The 15,838-nt window shown below is 31.2% G+C and overlaps 1 protein-coding gene across 5 annotated transcripts in view; it reads left to right on the top strand.

Moving 5' to 3' along the window:
* Positions 1-11,406, top strand: part of LOC130443145 (kelch-like protein 17) — a 39,914-nt gene extending 28,508 nt beyond the window's left edge. For all 5 annotated transcript variants that reach the window (XM_056777637.1, XM_056777638.1, XM_056777639.1 and 2 more), the window contains 9 exons: positions 564-670; positions 1,887-2,003; positions 2,360-2,573; positions 4,295-4,439; positions 4,807-4,907; positions 7,473-7,628; positions 7,686-7,746; positions 7,809-8,003; positions 9,488-11,406. In XM_056777637.1, coding sequence (XP_056633615.1) covers positions 564-670; positions 1,887-2,003; positions 2,360-2,573; positions 4,295-4,439; positions 4,807-4,907; positions 7,473-7,628; positions 7,686-7,746; positions 7,809-8,003; positions 9,488-9,701 — 1,310 coding nt within the window. In that variant the 3' untranslated portion in view covers positions 9,702-11,406. The remainder of the gene's footprint in view (positions 1-563; positions 671-1,886; positions 2,004-2,359; positions 2,574-4,294; positions 4,440-4,806; positions 4,908-7,472; positions 7,629-7,685; positions 7,747-7,808; positions 8,004-9,487) is intronic.
* Positions 11,407-15,838: the final 4,432 nt, after the last annotated feature.

Consider the following 15,838-nt stretch of genomic DNA (forward strand, 5'->3'; position numbering starts at 1 on the left):
CAATGCTTTATGCAATTTGCGTTAATTTCTTGTTTTTCTATAGTCTTTTCTTCTCTGTTTATATTATTGACTGGAATGCCAGGAGAACCGTTTTGTGTATATTGAACGGTTATTTTGTTTAATCTTGTAAGGATTCCATTCCTGGAGCTATATATGTAGAACCTTGTTCCAATAAAGTTTGTGATGTCTTTTTCTTCTTTTTTATTTCTATTTTCATTTCACCCTCTCATATCTTATCCATAATTTGAGTTTCATATTGCTCCTTTATATTTGAATTATTTCAAACATTTTTTTTTTCTTTTGTGTCCATTTAGAATCTCTGCTAGGTATAGCATCCATTTTATGTAGTTTCTCATTGCATGAATACTACTGAACTGCTGATCCAATAAAGTTTACAAGAAAAAGTTAATAATATATTGAGGTAATAGATATTCATGTTGATGCAAACTATTAGTGTACATTCAACGAGATAGATATAATGTCAAATCCCTAATATGTATTAATATGACTTGAAAACCAGACTGAACTGAAAATTTGTTAGTGAATATGTGTGCATTTTTCAGATACACATTCTTGTAAGGAACTACATTTAAAATCGCATGTATATGCGTTACAGAATTTTCAGCAGGTAGTTGGTACAGAAGAATTTCTGCTGCTTCCATTCGAAGAGGTAAAAGTATAGTAAAATTATATTTTTTGTGTTAGAAATGTTTGACATTTTATTTCTATTGAAAGTCTTATTTTATAATAAATCAGTTTTTTGCATTCCGAATAACTTTCTTACAATTATTGTATATTTCAAAATTTCTGGTAATACTATATTATTTTTATTTAAAAGACCGTTTTCCAGAAAAATTCATAAATGTCTTATAATACCCGTAAATTAATTATTTTTTCAAAATTTTCATATTTATTCTATTACTTTCTTTTTCAATTTTCTTGGTATTTTCGTATATATCCCAGAATTTTTTTGATTTCCATGATTTTGCTCTAATTATCATATTTTTATAATTTTTTCATATTTTTAAGAATTCATCATAATGTTCCCATTGTTTTTTCTATTTTTGACAATTCCTCATCATTTTTTATAATTTTTCCATGATTTTTTGATAATTTTTCCACAATTTACATAAAATTGTTACAATGGTTCCCATATTGTGAAAACTCATTATTTGCAAAATCTTCTCATAATTGCTATAACCTTGACATGATTTACATCATATTTCCTCAATGTTTTTATAATTTTCCTCATATTTTCCTCGAAATTCTCATATTTTTTCAGAGTCTTCTCAATTGATACTTCAGATAATTTTCACATATTTTTAATATCTTTCCAATGCTCTCATGACTTTCTTCTCGACAATTTCCATAATTTCTTCATTATTCTAAAAATATTTCCAAATCTGTTTCATGATAATTAATTTACATAATTTCTTCAATATTCCCATTATTTTTTTATATTTTTTTGGCTACGAAACAAAGAGAAAAGTTTAATTTCGAGCTCCAGGTATGAATTGTAATTAGACTTATATTTTTTACAATATTCGAAAACTACTTATTTGACATTATTTCTCCGAACTACGAGTAGATCTTTTTCAAACATTATCCAGATTTAATTCTGCTCTTCTAGACTTCCTTTTTAAGTTTCTAAGCGTAATACGGCGTATTATCCAAAACTGTGAGGTTGTTATATTTAATCAGAGATAAAGTTATATAAATCCCCAAGCTAAAAATAATTACCAACAGGACCTTGACGTTTTGCAATTTTACGACCAATATGCGGCTTTCGACATTGTTTATGTCTTATCTATCTTGAAAATAATTTGATAAGTTAGGTGTAATTAAATGAACTTGAGTTACATCAACCAATGTTAAATAAATTTCAGGTTAACGAATTAATTTCTAATAGTCAACTGAATATCTCTTCCGAAGAGAATGTTTTCACTGCTGTTTTAAATTGGGTGAAGCATGATCTGGCAGAGAGGAGTAAATATATATCCAGGGTGAGTATGATTATTTTAAATGTTGATTTGCCTACTTCATTTTATAATATTCCAGACTCGTATGTTAAATTTTTTTATACTCTGTTCTACATGAGTATGGATTTTTTAATTATTAATATTTATAGAGTTCTGTCAACAATGTAAACGAGAGATGTGAATGAAGAGCTTACACTCGTAAGCTCTTATTTAAAACTATTTGAGTCACCATTTCATTGGTGTACGTTCAATGTTCTAAATATTAGGAAGTGTCATAGCTCATTAGAAACACTTGGTATATCTCTATTTAGTAGTATTTGACTAATTACGTCAATAAATCATTTTGCTTCAATTTGTAGATTTCTAAATTTTCTGTTTAGTTAATGCAGCACGTGAGATTACCATTGGTGAATAGGGAATTTCTTATGACTAGAGTGGACAACGAAAAATTGATAAGAGACAACAACGACTGTAGAGAACTACTTTTAGAAGCTATGAGATATCATCTAGCGCCGGAACGAAGGTGTGTTCTATCTAGCTCTAGAACTTTGGAAAGAAAACCTAACGGGGCTCAACCATATCTCTTTGCAATAGGTAAGATATAGTTTATGAGTAATACTTCAGGAAACATCAAATTATTAGTCAACTAAAGCGATTGTTAAAAAGTTTGATTAGCTTTCCAATTTGAGTATTTGCAGATATGGATTCGTACCTATAAGTGAGATAATCAGCTTAAAAATTATCATATAAAGGTTCTCATAATAAAAATAAAGAAAATAATTATTTTATAGCAGAAAAAAAGGCCAAAAACTGCCCGAATGACTCTACTGAAAACAAATGTGAAATGTATGAGCAAATTATAAATAACTTGTCGAAAGAAATTGACTTAGACCAGAATGAAGCTCTCAAAATGATATTTTAACAATAGGAGAGAAAAAGACAATAAAATTAAAAATAAAAGAATCATACTCGTAAAACTTAAGAAAGCATTTCATTCCTCCTCACATAGAAATGGGGAGAATGGGAAAAGAATGAAGAATAAAATTATGAAAATTATACAAAATATGAAGTAAACAAGAATTTTATAATACCGTATAACTTTAAATAAGACAAATGTAGAATTGAGACAAGGAGAAAAAACTAACATTAACATTTATTAACGGATATATGGACCACATTTAAAAAAAATGAATGGGAAATGAAAGAAAAGTTATTGATATGAGAATCAAGACAGAGTCTAAATAGTGGTTACTGTAGTAATAAGAATTATTACGAAAAAATATATGAAAAACTAAGCTGGAGTTTGAGTTAAACAATAACAAATAAACAAAACTAAAATACTGGTCAAAATATCAATAGATAAATGAAGTACCCAGCGTTCCAATGAAACTAGTAAAGAAGCGCAAAATTTGGGAATTCTGTTTCAAGAAGTAAGAAAATAAGATGCTGACATAAATGATAGAATTGAAAAAACCATTAAACTATACTATGACGAATCTATCTCCAAACAGAGATGAAAGTATATTACACTATTTATCGAGCAGAACACAATTAGCAGAAAAGAAATACCTCATACAAACATCAGAAGTGAATAGAAATGACAAAATCAAAATTACGAGAATGACAGGGGGGCAACAACGACAATCAAGCTGAACGTAGTCAAAGAATGGAAAATGATGGACAAGTAAAAATATATAGAGTAAAAATTCAAATTAATAGACAAAAGGAAGACAAAGACAAAAATCAATTACAGTATTGGATGGAATTCTACAAGTCAGAGGTCAATCGTGGAGAGAGATAAAAATGTTTGCAAGAAATGGAAAAGAATGGAAAATGTTCGTATATTTAATGTAAACCCGTCACTTTAGGTCATAATATATGTGTATATAATAAGAATGAATTTGTCTGAATTTACAATCCTGTAATATTTATAACAATCCAAAGGAACTTCCTTTTTCAAGAGAAATAATTATTCTGATGGTTTACATTGTAGGTATTCGATGTAACCTAGGCTCAACTATCAACCTAATAATAATTTTAATTTTTTGAGTAACGAAGAATCTTAGCTTAAGACATCTTTGCTTTCGTGTTCGTATTGTAATTAAATAATGCAATGAGGATGTATTGAAACCTTTATCCAAAATAATTTTATAACTTTCATCTTGATCCGTTCTACATACAATTTGGTGAAACCAACTCAACCTGGTCATTCTTAACACATGAACATACTTCATAATATATAAAGACACTCCTCTTTTTCACGTTTGTGATTTAGGACTATTGAAACATTTTGTTTTGCATGTCGAATTTTATAGGTGGAGGATCATTATTCGCAATACATTCTGAATGTGAAGTTTATAATCCAAAATCTGATTCTTGGTCAACAATAGCTCCGATGCAATGGCGACGATCTAGATCAGGTGTAACTGGTTTAAGACGACTACTTTACGTTGTCGGAGGGTGAGTATTTCGATATTCAAAGCGATAAAAGTGTCAAAATTAAAAATGATCTAATTGCTTTTTGAAACGTCAATAATCTTAGAACTAGATGTACCAGTATGTTTTGTAAATCATAGTAGCTACGATCATTTATTTTTTTGAGCGAAGTAGCTATTCCATTAAGTGCTGTTGCATCATATGATTGAGTTCACATGTGAGGGGAATTTATTTCCGGCCATAATATCACATTCAGATAGCATAACTTAATTTTTTCTGTTATCATTGACTATATCTTCTATATTCTATCGACCCCGAGAAAATGTATTTATAATTATTTGTTTGTTGTTCATATCGCTTACATAATAAATTTGTTTTTAATAAATTATAGATACGACGGGGCATCAGATATGGCAACAGCAGAATGTTACAATCCCTTAAGTAATAGTTGGTCTCCAATTACTCCAATGGGAACAAAGCGATCCTGTTTAGGTAAGCTTCAAGGGTATTTCAGTCAGGAAATTACTATAACAATTTATTTTCAGCAAAAACGTATACATTTTCTCTATATCATGAACTGTGTAAAAACTCTTGTAGGTTTTACGTGATTCACTCACCGATGGTATATAAAAGAAAGAGAGAAAGGAATATTAGATATTTTAATCATTGTCTTACACTGTGAAAATAAAACGCAAATACGGAATCGGATCACTTTTCTTCCCCTCAATTCACTTACATTAAAAGGTTGGATGCATTATCCTGAAGTAAAAAAGGTTCCTTTAAATCATTCAAGTATTTAGCATGAGATATTTCACTCTACTTATGAAACTAGAACTACCAAAAATTATGTCAACTTTTTCGAACTTTGTGAACAAATTTCAACATACTATACCAGGGCCGGATTAAGATTTATAAGGCCCGGGGCTAAAATAATAACGGGGCCCCTTAAGGAATTCGAAAACCCGGAAAAATTCACAAAATAATATCAATACGTTAGATTTGTGGTATCAACACATCAAAAAATACAGAATGATTTCCAAATGATGTGGCCCTCTTGGACCTGGGGCCCGGGGCTATAGCCCCCCAAGCCCCTAGCTTAATCTGGCCCTGTACTATACTGCCCAACTATGCGATGATGTTTTCACATACACACATGTGTTATACTATAGTGAAATAGTCATGTGGATTAGAAGTCAAAGTCTCTATGGTTAAATTGTTAGAATTAAAAATTGCTTTTTGAAACATCAATAATCTTAAACTAATTGCACCAGTTTCAAAGTAGCTAGGATGTTTAATTTTTTTTGGCGTATTATATAATGAACAAAAACTGTTTCTAAATTCATGTGACAAGCTTATTGCAAAGTACAATTGTGACATGAGTGTAAGGATGGTGAAAATCTTCGATTCAAGCTTAGTTTTTGATAGTTATGACTTCAATATATAATTTAAAATAGATATATATGTTACCGGAAATGTATGAAATCTAGGAATTGTATACAAATCCTAGGAAACTTATATAATTGCGAAGATATTTAGGAAATGTATAAAATATTGTTTCAAAAATTATTTACTATATAAATGTCCTTGGAAATGTGCACAAAAAATTCCTAGGATTTGTATATAATTCCAATATTGTATTATACGTATTAGGAAATGTATAGAAATAATGCCCTCTGTAATAAAACACTTTGTTAAAATGAGAATAATAATTTCTATTAAAGCACTCGTTAAGACAACAACGTAACAATCATATCGTAAAATATAATAAAGTCAAAATGTAAACGAGTCAGTCCATATAGACGGGGAGCTGGCTACAAAAAACAGGGTCGATAAGGTGCGCGCCATTTCAGCTTGTAAACTGGCGGTTCCCACTTAATACATCACCGAACGCCACTTCTTAAGGTCAGCACAGGTCGGATATGAAAATGCCAGCCGGTTTTCCCGGACGAAAAAATTGGCTGAAAAACTTCATAACGGGCGCGCGTGAAACCTTTAGTAACGTGGGGTTCAAACCTCAAATAAGAGCGGTGTAATAGCGCAAGAAGTTTTGCAGGCCGGAAAACCCTCGTAAGAAGTGATCGAAAGTGTCGGAAAACTCATCTGAAAAACCTCATAACGGGCGCGCGCGAAACCTTTTGTAACGTGCAGTTTAAGCCTCAAATAAGAGCGGTGTAATAGTGCAAGAAGTTTTGCAGGCCGGAAAACCCTCGTAAGAAGTGATCGAAAGTGTCGGAAAACTCATATGAAAAACCTCATAACGTGCGCGCGCGAAACTTTTTTATTAGGTTTTTTGGGTCTCAACTAAGAGCGGTGTGATAGCGCAAGAAGTTTTGCGGGCCGGAAAACCCCCGAAAAAAATTTCGATCATTTCTTACGAGGGTTTTCCGGCCTGCAAAACTTCTTGCACTATTACACCGCTCTTATTTGAGGCTTAAACTGCACGTTACAAAAGGTTTCGCGTGCGCCCGTTATGAGGTTTTTCAGATGAGTTTTTCGACACTTTCGATCACTTCTTACGAGGGTTTTCCGGCCTGCAAAACTTCTTGCACTATTACACCGCTCTTATTTGAGGTTTGAACCCCACGTTACTAAAGGTTTCACGCGCGCCCGTTATGAGGTTTTTCAGCCAATTTTTTCGTCCGGGAAAACCGGCTGGCATTTTCATATCCGACCTGTGCTGACCTTAAGAAGTGGCGTTCGGTGATGTATTAAGTGGGAACCGCCAGTTTACAAGCTGAAATGGCGCGCACCTTATCGACCCTGTTTTTTGTAGCCAGCTCTGGGACTAATATAGGTATTTATTTTTGCAGGGTAAGCCCAACGTAACCTAAATTAACTCTATAACGTTCATCTTCAATATAAGCAGTGTTCTTAGCTTTGTTAACGTTCTTAATAACGCTAAAATACTATAAAATCGCTCTTTCATAGGCGCGATGCGTGATTACCCATTTCCGTGCGATTTTAGGAATTACATATTTCCTAGGAATTGTATACAATGACGGATTACATACGTTTCCGATAACATACATAATGAATATGACTTTTATTCTATTACAGGAATTTGTTCATTAGATGGTCTAATTTACGTTTGCGGTGGTTACGACGGTGCTTCTTGTCTCAGTTCAATGGAAAGGTTCGATTCTTTAACAGGAATATGGTGTAGTTGTCCCGCTATGAATACAAGAAGACGCTACTGTCGAATAGCCGTTGTTGGTAGGTAACTAAACTTCAGTAACATTTGATACAATCTGTTGGGTTTTTATTTTCCAGAAAACTGCATTTATGCATTAGGTGGATTTGATTCGACTAACTATCAAGCATCTGTCGAGAAGTAAGTCATGATCCTAATATTACCTCCTTGTTTGGTCATCTAATCCAATTTTAATTACGTAGATTTGATCCAAGAGAAGGTACTTGGCAGTCCGTACCCTCTATGACTTCAAGAAGAAGTAGTTGCGGCGTAGCTGCTTTGAATGGTCAGTTGTATTGTATTGGAGGAAATGATGGTACGATGTGTATGGCAAGCGGTGAACGTTTTAATTTGAGAAGGAATGCCTGGGAACCCATCACTTCTATGAATAGTCGAAGGTAATTGGACCACATATTACTAGACAGAAGTTTAAAATTTACTCATATTTTGTAAAATAAAGAAAAGTATATAAGATAAATGTTAGGAAGCTCATTAAATATTAATATAAATAATATCAAAATTTTTGTATTCCGACATAAAAATACCAGATAGACGAAACGGAAAGATTTGTTAACATAAATTATTACCTTTCTTTGCTTGGATTATTGCTGCACATCTTATTGATATAATTGGAAGCCTCTGATTGCATCTTGGTAAAAAGATTAATCAAACATCTATAGAGACTTTCTTAATTGCATAGATTCCAAATAATGTGCTTTTTCTGTTCGTAATTTTAATTTTCAATTATTATTTACTACGTAGTGCTTTACCTCAAATTAATTTTTCGTTTTGAAAGCGTTTTGAAGAGACCAGTTTCACGTTTAAACCACCAGCAAAAGGTCGCCCAAGAACGTCTAGGACCACAAACACTATTGTTAGAGTGAGGGAGTCAGTACGAGAAAATCCTCATTTGTCTACTCGAAAGCGATCAGCGGCTTTAAACTTGTCGCGACGAAGTTTATAGTGAATTTTGAAGTTGAATTTTATGCTGCAATTCAGTTAACACTGAATTTGAAAGATTGTCATTTGCTGAAGAAATGATTAGTCGATTTTACACTTTTGAGAACATCCTTTTTTCAGATGAGGCTCATTTTCATTTAAATGGGTTTGTAAACCGACCAAATTGACGTTATTGAACCGAAGAAAATCTGTAACTGAAACATCAAAAACCACTGCATAGTTCGAAAATAACTGTATGTGCAGCAATCTGAAGCAAAGGAATTATTGGCACTTTCTTTGCAGATTCACGAGGACGAAACATCACCCTTTACATCGACCGCTATTTTGTGATATTAGAGGATATTTAACTGTAGAACTTGCGAGATCAAAAATAGCGATTACGAGAATTTGGTTTCAAGAAGACTGAGCGACATGTCTATGGCGATTGTGAGACAGATGTTTCCTACAAGACCAATTTCCACAAGAGGTGATATCCCTCATCCCCCACGTAGCCCTGACGATTTATTTTGTGGGGATACCTCAAACATAGAGTCTATATGAACAAGGGACATTAGTCAGCTAAAGGAAAATATCCGTCAGGAAATGGCAGCAATCACCCCGAATTTATTGACAAGAGTTTTCACAAATGTGCGTTCGCATTTAGAGAAGTGCCGTTTTCGAGAGGGCCGTCATTTAGATGATGTGATTTTTAAAAAATAAAAAATAAAACAACATTTAATTACCTCATATCTTCTTCTATATATACTTAATAAATGCACCCGTATATCAAAAGCTTTTTCCTTACTTCACACTTGTATAAACAATCATTCTGGAATCCCGGAAGATACCAAATCACTATACAATATCTAGCTCTGTAGTTTCAAAGTAATTTGGGAATGTGATGATGTTATATGTCTTTTGAACTAATTATAACCTTCTTTAGATCTACTCATGAAGTGGTTGCTATAGATGGTTTCATATACGCTCTAGGAGGCAACGACGGTTCTTCCAGTCTTAATGCAGTAGAACAATATGATCCTAGGACAAATAAATGGACGATTATGTCACCAATGAGCATCAGAAGAAGTTCTGTAGGCGCTGCAGTTCTAGAATGCATAGACATCGAGCATGTATTAAAGCAAACTAGAAATAGTTGACATAGATTAACGATGTAAGAAATTAGTTAAATCATTATTTGGCATTGAAAATGAAGATATTCAACGAAATTTCAATAATGTTTTGAGATTCTTTTACGAATTTATATATGAGAAATTCTAATTCTAGGATTATAACAATGAGAATCAATTGAATTGAATGCTCAATAATTATGAAAAATAACCGAATTTCGAAATTACTTAAGCTACGACTTATTTTGAAAATTTCAGGTGCGTTCTTTTTAATTTTGTTTTTGTTTCTTACTATTGTTTTGTGGTTCTTGTCATTCTTTAAAGTATATGTTACAGCTTCGTTTTGTTAATGCTTTCCTATTTTATTGGATAATTGATGTGAAGTGAATCTTTCAAATCGTCTCATTTCTTCATAGGCGGACAGTGGATATTTTAATAATAATAAGCGCAAATTTTCGAATTTAACGAAGAACATTCCAAAGATAAGAAAAAACAATCATTCCCATTTAACAGGAAAAGATCAAGTTGCGTATTGCTGGATTTGGTGCAAAGTATGCCCTGTATATGTACATTCGGTGCTATTGGCACTAGAAATTATTCTAAATATATTCTATTATATTCTAAATGCTTTTTATCTCTATATATTCTGGAAACATCTTCGAAAACGGTACTGAGAATATTTAGAGAAAAAATAATCAGACAGTAGGACACGCCTTCTATTGAAATACCGAAAAAATTTGCCTCAAAATTAAGTATTAAAAGTACGAAACCTCATATGAAATAGAGCACGAATATTTTTAGCATCCCTTACCCTGAATTTTCTGGAAGAAGCAGGATTAATAGATCAGCTATAAACACTGAACATCCCCAATGCAACATCAAAAAGGAGCATAATAAATCCGTTGGGTCTCAGTGTATATGATAGCTTGAGTTTTATATACTATTATAGAGGTCTGGAGACGTTGAGGCAACAAAGAAATGGTGGCTCTCCCCCTCACTACCAAAGAATTTTCCAAATAAACTGAACAATTCTCTTTTTATTTTCATTCAAGCAAAATTTATTGTGAAATAACGTTTATTTTCTTAGATTTTAACAAAAATATATAAATAGAATATGAAACGAGAATTATTTTAAATTTTAGTGGTAACGAACGGAAGCTGTTTTCACCAATAAATCGATAAATTAAGATACTTTTTCACGTTTCAAGTATCAATTATGAGGTTTCTTTTTTGTGGAAATCCCGATGCTATAGCCTCGGTTACTCTCCCTTAAATTCGGCCCAGAGTTTACGTTTGACCTTGAATAGAGTCGGTGAAAATTCAATAAAACAGTTAATTGATATACCTCACATTGATTCTTGTTTTCTTTCTACTCTTTTATACGTTTTTAGTGTCGTTCCGTTAACTTTCTTATTAAAAAAGAAACAAGATGTGATGGCTGGTATCAAACTAATTTGATCGTTACTTTATTTTACAACATAAATTTATCACAAAAAATAGAAAGTAAATCTTTTCAATTGTAATCTATCTAAAAATAAATAAAATTAACAAATAAAATGAGCAAACCTAAGGTTTTCAACTTTTATGGAGCATTGTTTTATTGGTTGATTCTCATTAGATTATAATACAAATTTTTGTTCTAGGGACAGTTTTTATAATATACATTTCACAACATTTCTATCGCTGTTGAGACTACGAAAAATTTGGACAAAAATATATGAAATAGACTTGAAAACTAATTCTTCATACATTTACTTAAAAAAAAAATTGCATCAGCTTTTGGCTTTTGAAGAGAAAAGTTACTTAAGTACCTATTCCAAGGAAATAATCACCTTTTTATTTGTATAAAATCGCAAAAATTTTGAATTTTTGGAATTCTTAACAAAGATACCAGGTGGGGAAAGTCATAACAGCCAAAACTGTTCCTAAAACAAGAAACCTGGATTTATACTTTTATCGGTACAAAAATACTGTTGATATTTAAAAAGAAATATTGTAGGTGTACATTAGAAATTTATATAAGTATATATATATATATATATATATATATATATATATATATATATATATATATATATATATATACTTTACTTTATATAAATTGATGTAAAGAAATGAGCGAAAATAGATTATTAACACAATTGAAACATAAGAAAATACTATGTAGTATACGTGTATTATTCGATTTAAAATTCCAAAAAAGCTTTTGTAAAGTGGCTTCGAAAATCAATGGTAAATTTGATGTGGCTTGTAGGATTAAAATTAACAATAAAACATTTCTGTGATATAAAGTATTCAGAAGAAATTGCAAAGGGAACCAAAGATCGTATTTTTGTAATTTCTTTGCTGTTAAATCACTTTTATGTTAGATGTTATTGAGTAGGACTGCATTGACAAAACCGAAGTTGTTGAAATTTCTCAATCTTTATCATTATTATTTGGGAAATCTACTGCATCCTGGGTCAATCCACTATCTATAAATATAAAAAAGAATGTTTGCCTGTATGTTCTTTATGGATTCCTAAACTATGCATTTGATCATATGATGATATTAAGCAAAGTTCTTGTGCGTGGGCCAACGAAGGTTTATGAGTGGTGCATTTACATTTCGAAGAAGAATTATGGGTACGCAAATTTTATAAATTCAAGACAATGATAAACAGTCTTGTTGAGGTTATAATTTTGGCTGGAAAATTCAAAGGTGGAGATGTAACTGCTGCCATGAGCATAAACTGTCACGGCAATGGCAGTGGCGCTACTTTATAATAAATTTCTCTCATTTTGAAACTAATTCTAGTTATTTTCAATTCAATTCAATTATTTCCAAATTATTTCGACTTATATCCGTATTTTCCCATTCATTGTTACCTGGATTCTTCGTTCCAATAGTAGTTTGTTTATCAAATAATCGTAAGATTTTCAATCGATGTACTGTTTTTTGAAATCAATTATTTATTTAGATAGTGCTTTTTAATCATCGGCATTCACACCTACGCTATACAAAACAAAAATATCAGGATCACAAATATATATCTATATATATTTTTTTCCAAATTTTGCTTTCTGAATCGTTCAAACATTCAGAAATCATTATTAGGCCTACAACCAATTAAAAAGCACCAAACTCTTCATTTTTTTTATAAGTATTTGAGTTATTCATGAAAAATCTATTAAAAACGTGGTTTATTTCGAGAAAAATAAATTTTCCATCGCGTATAACCCAAAAACTATTGAATGTTCAAAAAAACTATGCTACGAACTATTTTTGTTTAAAATTTGGACCTCTGTCGATATCCGCAGTTATTTTTACCCCTAGTTGGTAGAACTCACCCGCAGGGAAAAAACACATAAGGGTTCATGGAAATCGAAGGTAAAAACCTTGGTAGCCTAGACTAAAAGATAATCAAGAATTAATAACCTTTATAAAGTAGAAAACCATAAGATCGAATTTATATTTCGAAGAAGAATTTTTCAACCGATTTGGATGAAAATAGTTAATACTAATGTAGTCGAGAATGAAGAGAAAAATTAGTAGTGACATTCTCGTTGGTTTAAATTTAGTTGCATGTTTTAAATTTTTTCTGAAAATTGTGGAATTGAAAACGCAAATTTTGCGAACATTAAATGTTTTATAGAACTAGAAATAAAATAAACTAAATTGAATTAGAATAGTGTCAGTTTTAAAGTATGTTATTTTGCTTCAGTTACTTTTTGTACTTTGATCTCTATTATCGAAATTCCATGTCAAATCTAGTAAGTATGAAAAAGTATAAGATTTGGGGTTAATAATAATTATAATCAATTAAGCTTTGACGTCGCAAAGACACTCTCGCTTAAAATTTTTCTAAGGAAAACGTTTTATTATCTCGACTGAATTTATAATTCTGACTAAAATCAATCGGAAATCATTTCGTAATTGCAATTCGTATATAGATAAGAACATATATGAAAAATGCATGTATGTGAATTCGAAGAATGGTTCAAAGAGAGAAATTTGCGAACTTTCATAATTCAAACTAGATTTATTTTGTGAACCCAACTTTGATTGTCAGGTTTTTTTCATATATTTTCTGTCATTATTAAAGTTGACGACTTTATCTAGTGTTAAATCTGAAGAAGTTGGTTCGAAATGTTTCTAAACTATTCTTCAAATACGAATCGTATACCAGAAAGCTATCATCAACAAATCCTTGTGCAATATGCAAAAAAATAAGCGAAGACGAAGAAACATTCGAGCATTTTTATGTTGTTGATTTACCACAACTCGGCCTCATCTCCCTACCTTTGTACACATAATACATTAGTTTCGATTGTTGTTGGAATTGGATCACTGATCGAATACATATTCTCTGTAAATAAATAATTTCGACTCTTTCTAATAAAATTTGTATTCTTCATTTTCTTCATTAACGTTTTATTTAAAATACTACGTATTCTTGTTCTACTAATTTTAGTTGATTTCGTAAACATTAGTTCAGCAAACGACTGATATTCGAGAAAGTTTTACAGCAATCAAAATCCCCAAAGGTAGTTTAAAATCAATAATCTAAGCGAGCAGAAATAAAATATTTCTAGTGCTTAATTTTGAACTTGGAACTCATTGATTGGTAACATTTGCACACTTTCTCGAGAGAGTACTTTTCTATTTGATGATATTTATTTCTATATCAAGGTGAACTACTTTTATCTGATAGATAATAATTCTTTAAAGATGTTTTGGATATTACGATAAATCCGTTTAGACAAAATTGTGGGCTTCAACAAAACACCTTTAACTCAAGCTGAATATTCTAAATAATTGGATAACAATACTTTGATAATATTCTGTATAATTTAAATAATATGGAAGATGCTATATGGTGACTGATATCTTTTGTTCAAAGTGAAAGAAAATGGAGGAAAGACATAATCTTCTTCCGATAATTATATAGACAGAGAATGAATTTAAAAATCTAAATACTGTTTCACATCACAACAGATCATTGTTTTTTCCTTTTTTTATCCTTTATAAATGATGCGTTCATTCATATTGGATGATGTAGCTTATCATTTTTATATATTTATAACGCCACCATTTTGGCTTGTGAAATATTTTACAGAACTTATTACGAAGGTCATTTTTCAAAAACCATTTTGTAAACGTGCTTGAGAAAATTTAACTGGAATGAATTCTACGAAGAACACAAATATGAAAAATTTTCTCTTCTATATTTAGTCACAATTAATATTCTAACATTTATCAAGACGTTGCATCATATTTTGGATCAAATGATTAAAAACTATGTTGCCTAAACATTTATGCTTAACTATTAGTTCAATTATTCCAGTGAAGTAATAAGGACCAATTTTACAACCTAGTGTAAAACTGGAGATTAAATTAAGGTTTAAACTATAGTTTGAACCAATAATAAACAAGATTTCAAAGTTATGCACATTTTTCTGCCAGTTATCACTAGCGTGGCAATATAAAGTTATATAGACAAACATGAATAAAGAACAATTTGCAAACACACAAACAAATGTTTCGATAGAAGCGAAACAAATTTAAAAAATAAGTGGGAATATTTGCTCTAGGACGAATAACTTTTTTTTTGAGCGCGTCGACAATATCGACAATTTCTTCATCATCATCGCCGAGTTCTTAAAATATAATGTGCTTAATTCAATAATTTTACCAAAAGCATTTATAATGTGGTAAAAATGTGAGGAATCTGCAAAAGTTAGGTTCGGATACTCCGTTTCATGTTAAACTGAATTTTAAACTATCCCCTGACTACCGGTAAAGTTTAAGCCGAAGTTTGTAGGTAAACGCCATCTATAAAACGCGAAAAAACCGGTAAAAATCATTCTTCGACTTGAGTATTTGCTCTTACTTTTAAATTTTTATCATTCATTATATCTTCACCATAAACTTAAATATACTTCCGGTGAAACATAGCTACGGCTACGAAGTAGTTTAACCATATAACCAACATCGACATAGACGTGAAACATTGAAGACTGACCTTGGTTAGGTTAGGTAGGCTGACCTTGGTATGATATCCGAATACGATATGCAATCGCGTCTTACATCATAAATGATCTTCGTATTAAGAAATATTTTGAATTATCTTAGAACCAATTATTCGTGAAATGTTGGATGAAACCTTTTATATATAAGATATATG

The sequence above is a fragment of the Diorhabda sublineata genome, chromosome 4, assembly GCF_026230105.1.
Source record: "Diorhabda sublineata isolate icDioSubl1.1 chromosome 4, icDioSubl1.1, whole genome shotgun sequence".
NCBI classification, from domain to species: domain Eukaryota; kingdom Metazoa; phylum Arthropoda; class Insecta; order Coleoptera; family Chrysomelidae; genus Diorhabda; species Diorhabda sublineata.